General features: G+C 42.3%; 1 protein-coding gene across 7 annotated transcripts in view; it reads right to left on the bottom strand.

The window, feature by feature from the left end:
• Positions 1–3,796: 3,796 nt before the first annotated feature.
• LOC141139130 (putative deoxyribonuclease tatdn3-B) overlaps positions 3,797–18,436 on the bottom strand; it is a 28,926-nt gene continuing 14,286 nt past the window's right edge. For 6 of the 7 annotated variants that reach the window (XM_073624963.1, XM_073624962.1, XM_073624957.1 and 3 more), the window contains 5 exons: positions 17,571–17,680; positions 16,417–16,472; positions 11,054–11,166; positions 7,984–8,064; positions 3,797–3,957 (listed from right to left, as the gene is read on the bottom strand). In XM_073624963.1, coding sequence (XP_073481064.1) covers positions 3,814–3,957; positions 7,984–8,064; positions 11,054–11,166; positions 16,417–16,472; positions 17,571–17,680 — 504 coding nt within the window. In that variant the 3' untranslated portion in view covers positions 3,797–3,813. The remainder of the gene's footprint in view (positions 3,958–7,983; positions 8,065–11,053; positions 11,167–16,416; positions 16,473–17,570; positions 17,681–18,436) is intronic. The other variant, XM_073624961.1, reaches the window with a different exon arrangement.

Raw genomic sequence — 18,436 nt, 5'->3', positions numbered from 1 at the left:
TAAAAAAAGTCAAAAGCATTAAAAAACACAGATCTTGGTGTTTTGAATACAAGCAAAGCTGCTCCAGGTGGGTAATAAGCAGTCCACCTAGTAGCCACACTGGTGGTATGATTATGTCAGATTTTTGCGTCTCAAAGCGGTACATTGTTTTGCATAGAAATTTGGCGTTTTATATTGTAGGTCTGTAATTCTTAGTAATAACTCACTTAAATCTGTCCAAACAAGAGTCTAGTAGACATCCCGGGTATGATAAAGTTTGAAACACGAAATCATAAATTATAATATAATAAATAACTATAAATAATTATAAAAAATAATATAATATAATAAAATTAATTTCCCCACAATTTACTATCGCTCAATTCTGCAAGTGTTCTAATTTACTATCGCTGTTTTCTAGCTGGTCTAAAACCACTTTTGACGTAGAGGGACACTTTTTGATTGCCATGGACAATCTCCAGTTTCCAGGCAGAAAGAACTGTATATATCATATAAAACTGCATGCAGGGCATTGGACAAACCACTAGGAACAAAAGGGATGTGAAATGATTTGATACAGTAATGTAATCTGTAAGATTACAGTGTACTGTGTTATGTTTTGTGTACTTTTTGAATTGTCCGCCGGGCTCCGCCCCCAAGCATCGTGACGCTCGCAGGGAACGGAGCCCGGCACACAGAGCATTGGGTGGAAGACAGAGCCCGCAGACACAGCGGGGGGACATGGTAGGATCCTGGGGACAAGGTAAGTAACCTGGACCAGGGTTCTGCAATGTAATCCCGAGTGTGGCTCGGGGTTACCGCTAATGGTACTGAAATTTAACCCCGACCTACACTAGGGATTACCGCCAGGTAAAAAAATGTTGCTCTACATAAGATGGCCTAGGCTACAAGAAGATTGCCAAGACCCTAAAACTGAGCTGCAGCACGGTGGCCAAGACCATACAGCAGTTTAACAGGACAAGTTCCACTCAGAACAGGCCTCGCCATGGTCGACCAAAGAAGTTGAGTGCACATGCTCAGCGTCATATCTAGAGGTTGTCTTTGGGAAATAGACGTATGAGTGCTGCCAGCATTGCTGCAGAGGTTGAAGGGGTCAGGGGTCAGCCTGTCAGTGCCCAGACCATACGCCACACACTGCATCAAATTGGTCTGCATGGCTGTCATCCCAGAAGGAAGCCTCTTCTAAAGATGATGCACAAGAAAGCCCGCAAACAGTTTGCTGAAGACAAGCAGACTAAGGACATGGATTACTGCAACCATGTTCTGTGGTCTGATGAGACCAAGATAAATTTATTTGGTTCAGATGGTGTCAAGCGTGTGTGGCGGCAACCAGGTGAGGAGTACAAAGACAAGTGTGTCTTGCCTACAGTCAAGCATTGTGGAAGTGCCATGGTCTGAGGCTGCATGAGTGCTGCCGGCACTGGGGAGCTACAGTTCATTGAGGGATCTATGAATGCCAACATGTACTGTGACATACTGAAGCAGAGCATGATCCCCTCCCTTCAGAGACTGGGCCACAGGGCAGTATTCCAACATGATAACGACCCCCAACACACCTCCAATACGACAACTGCCTTGCTAAAGAAGCTGGTGATGGACTGGCCAAGCATGTGTTCAGACCTAAACCCTATTGAGCATCTGTGGGGCATCCTCAAATGGAAGGTGGAGGAGCTCAAGGTCTCTAACATCCACCAGCTCCATGATGTCATCATGGAGGAGTGGAAGAAGACTCCAGTGGCAACCTGTGAAGCTCTGGTGAACTCCATGCCCAAGAGGGTTAAGGCAGTGCTGGAAAATAATTGTGGCCACACAAAATATTGACACTTTGGGCCCAACTTGGACATTTTCACTTAGGGGTGTACTCACTTTTGTTGCCAGCGGTTTAGACATTAATGGCTGTGTGTTGAGTTATTTTGAGAGGACAGCAAATTTACACTGTTATACAAGCTGTGCACTCACTACTTTACATTGTACCAAAATGCCATATCTTCAGTGTTGTCACATGAAAAGATATAATAAAATATTTACAAAAATGTGAGGGGTGTACTCACTTTTGTGAGATACTGTAAGTCTCCATATAATAAAAGTCAGCAGCTACAGTAGCTGCTGACTTTTATTATTTTTTTCCCAGGCTGGAATGCATCTTTAAATTTTCTTTAAAATCATCAATTGATCTGAAAGTTAAAAGCTGAAAGTTAAACACATTTTGCACTACTGTTAGTGCATAACCTATCAAATGGATAGCTTAGTTGTGCAGATTACATGGGAGATCACTAGTCTCTGTGTAACCAGCAGCACTCTGCTGTCGGTGTGACAGCCTCCTGCTCTATATCAGTATCCCTGCATGCTCCCAGTAAGCAGAGCACAGAGCCTTGCTGTCACAGAGCTGTGATGATTACACAGGGAGATCCATATTTCTCCTGTGTAATCTGTAGAACTGAGCTATCAGTTTGACAGCTCGGGTCCTGCTCTGCATTTATGAATGAAAATTTTCATTGTAGCTTTCATTCATAAATTACGGTTATGTGAAAATAAAAACTTTTTTTATTTTTTTAAAACATTTTTGCCCCTTGTGATCTTTTAAATTTATTAGCTCCTTGTTTCCCCTTACCATTTTATTGTTTTCATTTTTGCAACGGTGCAGAGATAAATGAGCAAATGAGCACTGGCTCGCCCAATCAAGATGGCTGAAGGCTCTGAACCCTGAATAAGGCTGGACAAAGTTGTGCCACAAAGAGCTCAGTGTTTGGGGGGGGGTGTCACACTTTGGCATCTTCACCTTGGGTGCAAGAAGACCTTATCCTGCCACCCAGGCCTTGTGTGACCATATACATTGGGGTATACACTCAAGTAAATGTGACAAAGATCTACACTTCCTAGGGATTGACACAATTGGCAAGAACATAACAGGGATGAAAAAAAATATGGAATATGGGCAGGTGACACAATAGGGGTTATTTACTAAAACTGGAGGGTGCAAAATCTGGCTCAGCTCTGCATAGAAACCAATCAGCTTCCAGGTTTTATTGTCAAAGCTTAAAAGTGATATTAAAGCCTTGTTTTTATTTTTTTTTTATTCCAAACATGTTATACTTACCTGCCCTGTCACAGTGACTTTGCACAGAGCAGCCCAGATCCTCCTCTTCTCGGGTCCCTCGCCGGCGCTGCTGGCCCCTCCCTCCTGCCCCCACAACAAGAAGCTTGCTATGGGGGCACCCGAGCTGTGTCTCGACCCGCCCCCTCTCTCTCCTCATTAGCTCACTGACTTTGATTGACAGCAGCGGGAGACAATGGCACCCACTGTGTCTCAGCCAATCAGAAGAGAGTGTCGCACAGCCTAGTCTCTTGTGCAACATTGCTGGATCGAGATAAGGCTCAGGTAAGTATTAGGGAGCCGCTGCACACAGAAGGTTTTTTATCTTAATGCATAGAATGCATTAAGATAAACAACTTTCTGCCTTTACGACCACTTTAATTGAACAAGCTGAAGTTAGAAGCTGATTGGCTATCATGAAAAGCTGCACCAGATTCTGAGTGCTCCAGTTTTATTAAATCTCCCCCAATACATTTATAAAAGTGGATTACTACATCCTTATCCTACTGGAGGAACAGCTACAAGAGCTGGGACAGAGCTCAGAGATTTATCACCGAATATCCATCAATTTCCTTTTATATATCTTCTGTATAAGTAAGCTGTGGCTGCTTCCTTTATAAAATGACTCCTCGATGTCACACACATCTTTTCCTTGTCTGCAGCCTCTAATCAGAAACCATGAACACAAAACATTGTCCAACATCTATAAAACATTTTTTTTATTTGTGAACAGCTTGTTTCAGTTTGGGGAATAGTTTGATGGCGTTCTTTGTAGTTACTTCAATCACTTCTTCCAGAGATATCCCTTTGATTTTAGCAATGTATTCAGCAGAAAATATGATATTTTTGGGCTCATTTCTGACCTGTAAAAAAAAAAAACAATTGTTAGTAAACCTTAAATCTATTTTTAGATGTTTTCAATGTTGAATTTTTCTTTGTGAATACGTTAAAGTAGTTATAAAGCCTAAACATTTTGTACCTTGATGCATTCCTTGCATTAGGGTAAAAAATGTTTAGGCATCAGCCCCCCTTTTACTTACCTGAGCCCTCATTCGATCCAGGGCTGTGCATGTCTGCAGCTCTTCTCTCTCCTCACTTCCTGGTCTCTTGGGCTTTGCAGAAGCAGGGGGAGCCATTGGCTCCTGCTGCTGTCAATCAGAGCCAGTGATGCAGGAGCGAGGGGTGGGGCCAAGCCCTACTGTCTGTGTCAATAGATGCAGACAGGGAGACTCGGAAGCGAGGCAGCACAAGTTGCCCCCATAGGAAGGTACTTCCTAATGGGGAACTTGTCAGAGGGGAGCACAAAGAATCACTGGTGGAGGACCCGAGAAGAGGAGGTTCAGGGCACAGAGCAGGCAATTATAAACCTGTTTGTTATTTAACCACTTCGCACCCAGGCCAATTCTGACATTTCTCTCCTACATGTAAAATTCATCATTTTTTGCTAGAAAATGACATAGAACCCCCAAACATTATATATGTTTTTTTAGCAAAAACCCTAGAGAGTACAATGGCGGTCGTTGCAACTTTTTATCTCGCACGGTATTTGTGCGGCAATTTTTCAAACACTTTTTTTTGGGAAAAAAACAGTTTCATGCTTTAAAAAAACAAAAAACAAAACATTAAAGTTAGCACAATTTTTTTGCATAATGTGAAAGATAGAGACTCCGAGTAAATAGATACCGAACATGTCACCCTTCAAAATTGCACACACTCGTGGAATGGCGCCAAACTTAAAAATCCCCATAGGCGACGATTTTTTAATTTTTTACTGGTTACATGTTTTGAGTTACAGAGGAGGTCTATGGCTAGAATTATTTCTCTCGCTCTAACGTTCGTGGCAATACCTCACATGTGTGGTTTGAACACTGTTTTCATATGTGGGTGGGACTTACGTAAGCGTTCGCTTCTGCGTGCGAGCTCACGGGGACAGGGGCACATTAAATTTTTTTAATTTTTTTTTTTATTGTTAATTTGACTTTTTTTTTTTTTTTTTTAGTTTGACACTTTAAAAAAAATAAATAATTTTGATCACTTTTATTCCTATTACAAGAAATGTAAACATCCCTTGTAATAGGAATATGGCACGATCTGTTCTTTTTACAGTGAGATATGGGGTCAATAAGACCCCACATCTCACCTCTAAGCTGGGAACCCTGAAATTAAAAAAAAACAAAAAAAGATCACGGCTTCCCAGCTGTGGCGGCGCTATTTTTTTGAATGCAGAGGCTGGGCATGATGACATAACATAACATAACAATTCACAGGCTTATTCCTTCTGATAACAGTTCACAGCACTGCACACAAGGGGTTCCATTTCAAAAGACCCCCTTTATCTGAAAGCAAGGCTAAGTCACAGTATGCTACTAAGGTGTTTCTGACTGGTAGGTTCTTAAGGGAAGGAAGTAGTAGAGGAAGTAGTCTTCCTCTTTAATTGTACCTACAGGTAAGCCTATTATAAGGCTTACCTGTAGATACTGTAAGGCCCCTTTCACACTGAGGCGGTTTTCAGGCGCTTTAGCTCTAGAAACAGCCTCTGCAAAACGCCTGAAAACTGCCTCCCATTCATTCCAGTGTGTCTTTTCACAATAGGGCGGTGCGCTTGCAGGACGTTACGAAAAGTAGCAGCATCTTCGGGGCGGGTTGGGAATGCTGTATTTAGCATAGGCAGCTCTTTCAAAGCGCCTTAAGGGGTCATCTACACTTGCTTCGGCTTCAACACACATTAATGGCTAGTTTACACTTGCTCCAAAACAAGGCTTCGGACGGGCTTTGTTAAAGCTCATTTGCTTTGCTTTGGCTTCGCTTCAAAAATGATACCCCATGTAGCTTTAGTGGTGCTTCAAAGCATCTTCAAAGCCTCCATAGAAGTCTGTGGCAAAGCTCCCTTAAAGCCCCACCGAAGTCTCATCAAAGCCCCTGAAGCCTCACCGAAGCTCCACCAAAGCCTTGTCGAAGCACCAAGCAAAAGCAAGTTGTAAACACGACTGTAAGCTAACCATTTTATTTAGTGACAGGAGCTTTGACTGGCATTCAGAGAGCTTAAACAAAGCGTGTCTGAAGCCATGTTTTGAAGCAAGTGCAAACTAGCGCTAAAAGCGAATTGAGAGCACTGCAAAATGGGACTTTTTATACTTTTTTGGGGGGTAAAAAGTGCCCCACTAGCCGCCGAAAAGAGGTGCAAAAGCACCACTTTAACAGCGCTAAATGGTCACTCGTTTTAGTGTCGTTTTAGTGCTGTTAAAGCGGCGCCTTTGCACCTCTTTTTGGCTGCTAGTGGGGTGCTTTTTACCCCAAAAAAAGGATTAAAAAGTCCCATTTTGCGGTCGGCGCTTTCATTGTGAAAGTAGCCTAAATATCTCCTAAACTTTCACCATTTAGGAGATATTTACTATATACGCTGCCGCCGACGTCATCGGTGCATGCGCACTGAAGGGACGGCCCGTTCGTGATGTTTTTTCGGGGCCTGTGCCGTGACCGGCAGCTCCCGTGCATGCGTGGGAGTGATGTCATGGCGGCTCCGGCCAAATACAGCGCCGGAGCCCGCAAACTTGGAAGTAACTCCGGGAAAGATGTTGGCCCTGTCAGCGGTGTGCCGGCGCCGATTCAGGGCATCGTTCTAAGGTATTTCATAATGAGCTAGTATGCAATTTTTTTTTTGAGGTTTACAACCTCTTTAAAGCTGCACTCTGATCAGCAAATATTGTCTAACTACAAGAGTCATGTGTCTTCCTCCTTGAATCTTTGTGTACTTTTTGTATTTTTTTCTAATCTGTGCAGGAATCCAATGTGAAGCTTTAGCTCTGTGCAGGAGCTTCCTATAATAAAGACCGCTCACCGTTGCTCTCCTTGTGCAGGGTGACTAGTCTGGTCTCGGCCTCCACCGGAAATTTTCTACCAGGGGCATGTACAGGGCGGGGCCTGCTGGGTCCCTTCCACAGCTCTGCTCTCTGCACAGGCTATGTACAGCACAATGATGATGTCACTGTTATATGTTAATATCTGGGTTTGTAAAGGCATTTGATGCGCACAGAGTGGATTTATATCCTCTGTGGCTACTAATTCATTTATTACATAAAACTTTATGTGCACAGCTTTCAACTTCAAAAAATGAATTCTGATCCACATAATTTTATTTTGTTTGGAGAGAGTAGGAAAGGGTTACAAATAAAAACCTGTTGGAAATGTTCTATGTCATTCCACTGACCAGATTTTCCTTTCTGCTTTACTTACTCTCTGAAGCCAACAAAGTCCTATTCATTCTCATATAAGAAAAGTGTCAGGCAGAGGAGTAGTAACGCTTAAAACAGGTCATGTGACAGGCGGAGGAGTAGTAGGCCTCAGGCTGGGTTCACACTGATGCGGTCTGCCGCATCGCATGTCATTTGTACAGGAATCGCACCGGATTCCTGTACAAATGACACGCAAATTCAGTGCGGTGCAAATTGAGCCATACATTATGTATGGCTCAATTTACACAGTGCAGGACCCTTTTCTTTTGTCCACAATGGAATCAGATCGCATGGGTGTTCAGACCCATGCAATCTGATTCTACAGTTCGCACTGCGTTCTGCGAACCGATTTGGGGGTGTCATTAACTTTATATTGACACCCGCAGCGGTTCGCAGAGCACAGTGTGAACTGCCTGAGATTGTGATGTGGTGCAGGAACCACTCAAGAATTGCGACGGTTCCCAAACCGCATCAGTGTGAACTGGGCCTTAAAACAAGTCATGTGAAAAGCACTCTTCTATTTTGAGGACAGGCAAGCCGGAGTAATGTGATAGTTATTTCCATATAATGGCAGGGATTCCCCTGGAGGGGTACACAGGGATCAACCAAGAGGACTAACAAAGATAAAAAAAATAAGAGGTTAATATAAAAATGTACCTGCTTTTCTGGTCCGAGAGCTGGGGAGTCAGTTTCTAGACACATGTTTTCCAGAGGTAATTGTTTCACTAGTTTCTGCTTCTTAAACAAAGAAGGACTGAATTACATACAATATCACACATAAAGCTGTCTTTTCTATTACTATACATTCCAGATTGTAGTTATCACATATGCATGTATTATGAGTTGAATTCCAGGCAGGCATACAAAAGCACCAACTAATACACTCATGTGTATCTGCTATCCCCTGAAGACGTTATTGGATGAAACACGTCAGGCAGAGCCTTTGGCAGTGACATCATCACGTGCGGTCACGGACTCGTGTGGCGCGCAGGTCTTTTTTATTCTCATAGTTTTTTCGTTCTACATCATTGTAAGTGTAATATCTTTTAAGAATTTATCTGTATATCGGGTAATGCACTATAGAGAATTGTATTTCATGCATATCCGAACATTGGTAATTGTTGCTGCAACTGATCAAGGGGCGAGCAGCCAACACAGAGTCGTTCATTGGCCGGAACAGAGATCATTAAACCCTGAAATTCAATCTGATCTCGGGAAGCATGCATGGGCTGTCTTTGTGAGGCCTTTGGCTCTGGTAAGCAATTTGTGTGCTCACTAGGCGGGTGAAGGTGCACTGAAGTTAGTGTAAAGAGTCAGCGGTGGATTCACAAAGTCATGAATGACACCTAGATGGACGTTTTATCATGAAATTTGAGTGAATTTGATCATTATTTACGGATACTTTACAGTTCTGAAAGTAATATTGCAGTAAGCATATTTGAGAACATATACAGTGGGGCATAAAAGTATTTAGTCAGCCACCAATTGTGAAAGTTCTCCCACTTAAAAAGATGAGAGAGGCCTGTAATTGTCATCATAGGTATACCTCAACTATGAGAGACAAAATGTGGAAACAAATCCAGACAATCACATTGTCTGATTATTGAAAGAATTTAATTGCAAATTATGGTGGAAAATAAGTATTTGGTCAATATCAAAAGTTCATCTCAATACTTTGTTATATATCCTTTGTTGGCAATGACAGAGGTCAAACGTTTTCTGTAAGTCCTCACAAGGTTGTCACACACTGTTTCTGGTATGTTGGCCCATTCCTCCATGCAGATCTCCTCTAGAGCAGTGATGTTTTGGGGCTGTCGCTGGGCAACACGGACTTTCAACTCCCTCCAAAGGTATTCTATGGGGTTGAGAACTGGAGACTGGCTAGGCCACTCCAGGACCTTGAAATGCTTCTTACGAAGCCACTCCTTTGTTGCCTGGGCGGTGTGTTTGGGATCATTGTCATGCTGAAAGACCCAGCCACGTTTCATCTTCAATGCCCTTGCTGATGAGAGGAGGTTTGCACTCAAAATCTCACGATACATGGCCCCATTCATTCTTTCATGTACACGGATCAGTCGTCCTGTTCCCTTTGCAGAGAAACAGCCCCAAAGCATAATGTTGCCACCCCCATGCTTCACAGTAGGTATGGTGTTCTTTGGTTGCAACTCAGCATTCTCTCTCCTCCAAACACGACAAGTTGTGTTTCTACGAAACAGTTCTACTTTGGTTTCATCTGACCGTATGACATTCTTCCAATCCTCTTCTGGATCATCCAAATGCTCTCAAGAAAACCTCAGACGGGCCCGGACATGTACTGGCTTAAGCAGGGGGACACATCTGGCACTGCAGGATTTGAGTCCCTGGCGGCGTAGTGTGTTACTGATGGTAGCCTTTGTTACGTTGGTTCCAGCTCTCTGCAGGTCATTGACTAGGTCCCCCGTGTGGTTCTGGGATTTTTGCTCACTGTTCTTGTGATCATTTTGACCCCACGGGGTGACATCTTGCGTGGAGCCCCAGATTGAGGGAGATTATCAGTGGTCTTGTATGTCTTCTATTTTCTAATTATTGCTCCCACAGTTGATTTCTTCACACCAAGCGGCTTGCCTATTGCAGATTCAGTCTTCCCAGCCTGGTGCAGGTCTACAATTTTGTTTCTGGTGTCCTTCGACAGCTCATAGTGGAGTTTGGTGGCCTCTCTCATCTTTTTAAGTGGGAGAACTTGCACAATTGGTGGCTGACTAAATACTTTTTTGCCCCACTGTATGTATGTATATAATTTATGCATGAACGTGGTATATTATTTAACTTCTATTTATTCATATTGATTTGCATGTGTTTGGAGTATTTCATAGTTGAAGTACAGTAATTTAAGGGGATGGCACATCTAATTTAATTTTATGGGGGTTGAATTCACTAAAACTGGAGAATGCAAAATCGAGTGCAGCTGTGCGTAGAGACCAGCTTATAACTTCAGCTTGTTCAATTAAGATTTGACAAATAAAAAACTGGAAGCTGATTGCGAGGGACCCCCTAGCAACAGACCTGAAAAGGTGAGTAAAAAAAAATATTTTTTTCCAAAGGTTGTTATTTATATTTAATGCAGCAGAAAAATGTAAAAAAAAAAAAATATGACTGGAACTCCGCTTTAAAGTGCATGCTATCTCTTAGGGGTTCCTAAATCACATGACTAGCCTAATGGAATTCAAAATCTTTTGGTAAGTGAGAAATTGCACACATTTTTATTTCACCTTTGTATTTAAATGCATGTTTGCAGTTTGACTTTATTATTCCTACTATCTGACCTGTCTTAAGCCCCGTACACACCGCCAGGCATTTGCCGGTTCAAAAAAAAGGGGCCGACATTCTGCCGTGTGTATGTCGGACATGAATGCTGGAAAACCAGCAGCTAACTGACTCCCGATCAGCGCTCTCAGCCAATGGCAGAAAGCGTTGATCGGAGTGTTCTGGGGGGGGGGGGGGCTTCCCCCTGTCAGAACACAATAGCTCAGCGGAGGAGATCACTGAACTAACTTCCTATGGTTAGTACAGCGGCTCTCAACCGGAGCTGATGGAGCTCACGGTTGCATGGAAAAAAAAAAAAAAAAACTGTAGTGTGTACCCGGCTTTTATCCCTGCACAGACCTTTGTAAAGGTTTAGTTACTCTGTACAGTCCCTGAATCACTAACAGATTTTTTGCTCAGACTCCATGTGATAAACTTGTTTTACCTGTTCACTTCTGATGATGGATGGAGGGATGGAAAAAAAATACCCAGCTTTCACGCCTTCCATTGCCACTGAGGGCTTTCCATCGAATGCATGAAGCAAAACCTTTTCAGCTCCTACAAAAAAAAAAAAAAAGAAAATCCTTTACTAGATGTGTGTTGCTGCACTGTAAGATTAGAGGTGATTTGAAGGCAAGAATTCATATACTTTCTCAGCCATTCCCAACCAGGATTCCTCCAGAGGTTACTAGGGGTTAACTGTAGCCGATTGACACCTAAAGTGATTGTAAAGGCCCATTTAAAAAAAAAATAAATAATAATAAACATGTTATACTTACCTCCACTATGCAGTTCGTTTTGCACAGAGCAGCTCAGATCCTCCTCTTCTCGGGTCCCTCTTTGCTGCTCCTGGCCCCTCCCTCCTGTCGAGTGCACCCATAGCCAGCAGCTTCCTACAGGGGGCACTGGAACCAAGTTACAGCTCTGTGCGTTCATTCAGACAGGGAGCCCAGACCTGGCCCTGCCCCCTCTCTCCCCTAATTGGCTAACTGACTTTGATTGACAGCTGCGGGAGCCAATGGCGCCTCTGCTGTGTCTCAGCCAATCAAGAGGATTGTCCCGGACGGCTTAGACATTCACGGACATCGCTGGAGAGAAATGAGGCTCAGGTAGGTAATAAGCGGGTGCTGGGGGGGGGGGGGGCTGCTACACACAAAAGTTTTTTTTATCTTAATGCATTACCACTATAAGCCTAGTACACATGTCGTTTTTTTTTTTTTCATTCAACCCAGCGGGCTGATTGACAGCTGTTAGTACAGCGTTCTCCCCTGCTGCGCTATTGTGTTCTGACAAGGGGAAGGCCATCCTGTCAGAACACACCAGTCATTGGCTGAGAGCACTGATCGGGAGCCGATCGGCAGACCTTTTTTGGTCATGCTCCTTCAACAGAAGCTGGACGAACGGCTGGCTTCTATCGGACCTCCGGGCTGAATGTCGGCCGGTTTCTATTGAATCGGCCAATGCCACCCAACATTTGGCCCATGTGTACTAGGCCTAAAGCGGAGTTCCACCTGATTTTTAAAGTTCACCCCCACCCCCCGCGTTGCTGATAAAATTGCAATAAATAACAGATTTTTTTTTTTTTTTTGTAGAGCGTCTTACCTATTTTGGCCAATAAACAGGTACACTTCCTTAGTACCTTGCCACGGCGAGGTATGTCACATCTGGCTGCCCATTTGCTCCTGGTATATAAATGTCATCAATCCCAGGAGTCAATAGGCAGCCTCTGCAAAAGGAGTGCACCATGCAATGCACAGGCGCGAGATCGGGAAACCCAGAAGGAGCTACGAGTGGGCTTCAGATGCCCACACTAAAGATGGGAGCGCACTTACTAAGGTGGTGATAGTGAGTACTTTGCACAACATTCTACAAAAAAAAGAGTTAATTTACTACAAATGCCAGAATTTATTGTGCAAGATGCGACCATCGCAGGGGTGTTTTTTTTTTTTTGTTTTTAAAAAGGCTGGAACTCTGCTTTGAATCCGATAGTGTTTTCATAGTGTTAAGGCCAACATCACTAAGCAAAGCTAGTGACATGCCACTAATGATCCTTTTATTTATCTGTAAGGGTGGCATTCTGAGCACCAATGCAAGGGGCATATCTCTCGCTGACCTCAATTAATTGCTTTTAGTAGGGGGTTCCCCGTGACTTGAAATTTATTTTCATGGTTCCTTTCGGATAAAAAGGTTGATAAAGTCTGTGCTATCTAACAGTGTTAATTTTGACATCAAATTTTGATTTAATTTTAGTCATAGGCAATGCCGTTTTAGTTGCATTTTAGTCATCTGAATCATTTTAGTCGTATTTTAGTAGACTAAAATCTCCAGTTCATTTTAATTGACTATAAATCGAATGGGTTTAGCAAATTATAATGCATTATTTAAGCATTTTTTTAGAATTTCCAAACTCATTATTTACTCCTGGAGTAAAAATCGAATAACATGTTATTATTTATGGTATTTTGGTTTGAACATGCACTACAGATACAGATTTAGCTGTTGTGATATATAACCAGTGTTAATTTTAATGTCAAATTTTGATTTCGTTTTGACTAAAATGCCATTTTAGTTTTAGTCGTATTTTAGTCATCTGAATTGTTTTAGTGTTAGTCGTATTTTAGTTGACTAAAATAGCATGAAATATTAAAACCTGAACACATCCTGATATAATCTACCATCCTGAACACCAGGACCAAGACTGGGGAAGGGAGGAACAGACCTCTGAAATAATCAGGGCTTCACTGCTTTACAATGATAAAATATGGAAAGGCTTTTATTTTTCAGTGTCCTTGTTGAAGGGAAGTCCCCTTACATCCTATTTTTTTTTAAATCAAATAGTTGTTTATTCATTTTATAATCAAACAAAGCAAAACACACATACATCCCAAGTACATATTGAAAATCATGATACAAACAATTTAGTAAACAATTATAATAAAAAAAAAAAATAAAAAAAATAATTTTTAATATAATTTTTTATAAGAACACCAAACCCAACCCTCCTTCTCTATATTATCTCCTGAAATTCATCTATCCCATCTCAGCGTACAATCCAAAATATCCAACCATCTCTTCCATATATTCTCAACCTCTATGTAAAGAAAATATATTTTTCTTGAATTATAATTTCCTTTATTCGTGTTCTCCACTCTTATTGTTGGGGGGTACAGTGACATCCACTTTTGTGCTCTTAGCTTACGAGCCTGAAACAGACTCCTTACTATTGGTGTACAGGTAAGATCTGGGATCCTAGATTCTTCTATCATATTTAGATGGCAAATATCTGGCTCTATCAGCAACTTCGTCCCAAAGAGGGCATTAATAGTAGAGACATCCTATTCGGATGACAATCGTCTCAGGGGCAGAAACTTTTGGTGGTATTTAAGTCACTTTTTTCAAAAAAATTGCCGACAGGCACGTTTTTTTGGGCAGAAGTGACTATCAGTCTCTTCTGTCATAAATGCTTCCTCCTTTCTCTCACCTGTCATTAACACCGTACCACACATGAGCAGCTCAGTGTACATTTACGGCACCTGATCTGGGCTGTTATGATGCGACTCCCCTGCGCATGTGCGGGAGTGTCGTCATCATGGCCTATCAAGCGGCTGAACAGACAAAACCCAGAAGGAGGCCCGGGTACAGATGGAAACCAGCGCCCAAGACCCATTGGATCGGTGACAGTGCAGGGCTGGAGGGCACATTATGAAAGGTAAGTCTGTCATTTCATAATGTGGTGGATACTGGTACATTATGGTATAAACCACCTGGGGGCCCATCTAATTAAAAAAAAAAAAAAAAAAAAACACACAACCCAAGGCCAAAAATGTAATATACAGCAGCTTATCAATACCTTAAATGTGGCGGCTGCATTCTTTTTTTTTTTTTCTTTCAGTCTTCTCTTTATTTTCACTCGGTGATCCTGAGAGTAACACACTTCCTGCTCTAGAGTGACAACACTCCCGTGGTACACTCATCAATGAAAGATTGACGGCGATCCTTAAGGACAAGTGCGACAATTTCCAACGGATTTGTCAGCCCTGGATGGACCACTTCCCTCCCTCTCAAATGACCTTATCGATTTATAGACCTGTAAAGCTTCAATGTCATCCAGCCTAAAAAAAACCTGGGGTACCCTTCCCCCCTTTTTTTTCCCCCTCCCCCCTGCTGCTTTCTCTATTATCTTTGCAGATTGCCTTTATGTGCTTCCCTCTCTCATTGCTGAGCTCATGTAGTAGGCTCCAGATGAACAGGGTAGGACAGCCTACATTTTTTTTTTTGTTAGGGGCCAGGCCCCTTATTCATAACTTTCATATGTGCTATGGAATGGTGGAGACATTGTTGGTTTTGATATTGCCTCAATAGTCTGGACGCTGTTTCTTCTTTGGCATTTTTTTGCCCCTAAAGCCTCAGATGATCATCCCACTCTTACTGATGTTCTGTAGGGTTTTTATTACCTATATCCCATTACAGTATAATGCCCTGTACACACGGTCGGATTTTCTGACGGAAAATGTGTGATAGGACCTTGTTGTCAGAAATTCCGACCGTGTGTAGGCCCCATCACACATTTTCCATCGGATTTTCCGACACACAAAGTTTGAGAGCAGGATATAAAATTTTCCGACAACAAAATCCGTTGTCGGAAATTCCGATCGTGTGTACACAAATCCGACGGACAAAGTGCCACGCATGCTCAGAATAAATAAAGAGATGAAAGCTATTGGCCATTGCCCCGTTTATAGTCCCGATGTACGTGTTTTACGTCACCGCGTTTAGAACGATCGGATTTTCCGACAACTTTGTGTGACCGCGTGTATGCAAGACAAGTTTGAGCCAACATCCGTCGGAAAAAATCCTAGGATTTTGTTGTCGGAATGTCCGAACAAAGTCCGACCGTGTGTACGGGGCATTAGACTGTTGTTGCTTTTATTTTGCACTCGGGGAACAACATTTCTATAATGTATGCTGCTATTTTCAGTGTACATTTAGTTTTTGTATTGGTTTATTTCTCATTATACTGGAAAACTTAAAAAAAATCTCAGTAAAAGAGTGACAACACTCACTCACTGCACTGTATCTCTGAAGGAGCATTGTGGTAACCTTGGCTGTTCTCCCGACTATTACATAAAGGGGTGTTACTTTGTAGTTCATTGAAGATAACTGGGAAAGCTGATAACATCGTTGGAGAGATCAGTGAATATTAATTCATAATAACAAGATTAACAGGTATTATTTTGTACCTTCTGAAAATGTTCTTAGTCTAAAAGAAAAAAATTAATGCAGCCACCACATCTAAGGGCTGCAAAGCTGCGATATACAGTAATACCTCGGATTGCAAGTAACGCGGTTTACGAGCGCTTCGCAATACGAGCTAATTTTTTTTTTCTTAAATCCTGACTCGCTTTGTGAGTGTTGTCTCGCAAGATGAGCAGGATTCAAGCCGCTGGGGTGTGCACTACCGCATTTGGCCAGAGGTGCCGGGGCGCCGGTGACGCTCGGAGACACCCCGTTCCCGAGTGTCTCCGGCACCCCCACACCTCTAGTCACATGCGGTACTGCATAGAGAAGCAGTGGCTGTGGAACGGATTATCCGAGTTTCCATTGATTCCTATGGGGAAACTCACTTTGATATACGAGTGCTTTGGATTACAAGCATTCTTCTGGAACCAATTTTGCTCGTAATCCAAGGGAATACTGTTATTGCATTTTTAGTTATCACAGGGCTCTGTGATACTGATATGCACACAGGAGCCATGTTATTTTTTAGTAAATCTCCACGTGTTGAAATAATTAAACAAGACACTGTACCTTGTTCCTTCAAAAGATTTATAGTCGGCCTTCCTGCTGATCGGGAGTGAACATTTCTGGGAGTGAGAAAACAAAGTGTGAAAAGATCAGAGCAGATTATGGCACAAGCCAACATATCCTCGTCTTCTAATGACACAATACTGTCTCATATCTATACGTATGTATGTTTTTGATCAGTTTGCATATATAATGAACAAAAATCTTCTGTACACCAAATGAAAGAACAAACAGTTCTTATTGCCCAGAACAACCAAAGATGTTCTTTTATGCACCCATATTGCACTGTATACATTAGTGGCAGCCATGCAATGAGACTGAAACAGAATGCCAATATTAAGTGCTCATTTTGCCAATAGCAACCAATTAAAATCTTTGATTTGTATCAAATTGTGAAATGTAGAAATGGCATGTGGATGCTGATTGGGTAATATGGGCAACATGAAACTTATCCTGGCAGCACACTTTTCATATATCTGTTCCTAGAAATGTAGGCTATCTGGACAGGTAGTTCCACAATTGGAGATCCACTTGGACGGGGGGAGGGGTGGGGGGGCTGTGCCAAGTAAGTAAAAAAGTTCTTTGTACAGAAACATTTCCTTTGAATGAAATTTTGCATTAACTGCTGTATGTTTCCAGATTTAGCAGTCATGCAGTGTAAAGCTGGCTATAGGTTTTGTCTTTCAGCCCTGCTGGCTGAAGAAGAAAAATCTATTGAATACTCCATGCACGCTACACAGTGTCAATGGGGTAAAGGCTGTGAGAACACCCAAACAGGGGTAGCCTCTGATTGGATGCAGCCGATGTTCAGCCAACAGTTTTTTCCTTCAATTTCCTGATCGAAGGACGTCAGGAGGGAAGGTGTTAACAGGGCCACTCGCAGCTCAAATTTTGTCTGCTTCCGTGGACAATTTAAGCAGTTGCATTCAGTGTTTTAAACTGCCTATTAAATTGCAGTGATACAACATTACAGTATCAGGGCCTCATTTTGACTAATGTAGTGATGAAAGGAAATATATCAATGGCAAAAGGTAGCACATACATAAGGAGCTGTGTATTATTTGTAAAGGGGATTTAAAAAAAAAAAGCCAAATAAGGAATATTCCCGACATATAGACCATGTTTGAATGGATGAGAATACTCAGTAAAGGTCTTACAGTGGTAGTCCTAGGTGTTTGGCCAGTTCAATCTGTCTGATGAACACCTGACGCTGCTCTTCCTTCTGATCATCTGTGCTGGCGATCCGGGGAGTGAAATCCAGGCCAACCTGAGAACAGACACAACAGAGCTAATTTATTTGAAAACAAACTGTAACCAATCTAGAGGGCAGCACATTGATTTAAAGGGCAGTACTTCTGCCTTGTAGCACCAGGGTCCTTAATTTAAATTCCGGCCAGTAGATTCCTGCATGTACCTTGCATGTCCTACCTGTGCTTGCATGGGATTTTTCATGTACTCTGGTTTCCTCCCACATTCCAAAGAAATGCTGTTAGGTTAATCTAACTATTTAAATTGGTCCTAGTATGTGTATGTATGAATGCAAGTTAGGGACCTTAGATTGGAAACCTTGAGAGCAGAGACTGATGTAAATTTATAATATATGACATGCTGTGTAAATTGTCAGTGCTATATAAATGCCTTTTAATAAATAAATCTAGAAATGCTGTGATGTTTATGTAAAAATGTCATCCCCATGTTAATTCCCTTTAACTGTTTTCAATTTGTATTCAAGAACTGGCCCCTGCCAATCGGTCTGGCTGTAGAGTTGTAATATAGGCACTGGACTGAGGGAGGGATTCTGGAAAATATACTTCACCCACTATATGGACCAGGGGAGGGATTCAGGAGAAGATGCTCTACCCACTACATGGGGAGGGGTTCAGGAGAAAAATCTCCACCCACTACATGGACCAGGGGAGGGATTCAGGAGAGAATGCTCCACCCACTACATTGACCGGGGGAGGCATTGGGGAGAAAATGCTCCACCCACTACATTGACCGGGGGAGGGATTCAGGAGAAAAT

The sequence above is a fragment of the Aquarana catesbeiana genome, linkage group LG04 (assembly GCF_042186555.1).
Source record: "Aquarana catesbeiana isolate 2022-GZ linkage group LG04, ASM4218655v1, whole genome shotgun sequence".
NCBI classification, from domain to species: Eukaryota; Metazoa; Chordata; class Amphibia; order Anura; family Ranidae; genus Aquarana; species Aquarana catesbeiana.
This window is presented reverse-complemented; position numbering and strand designations above follow the sequence as displayed.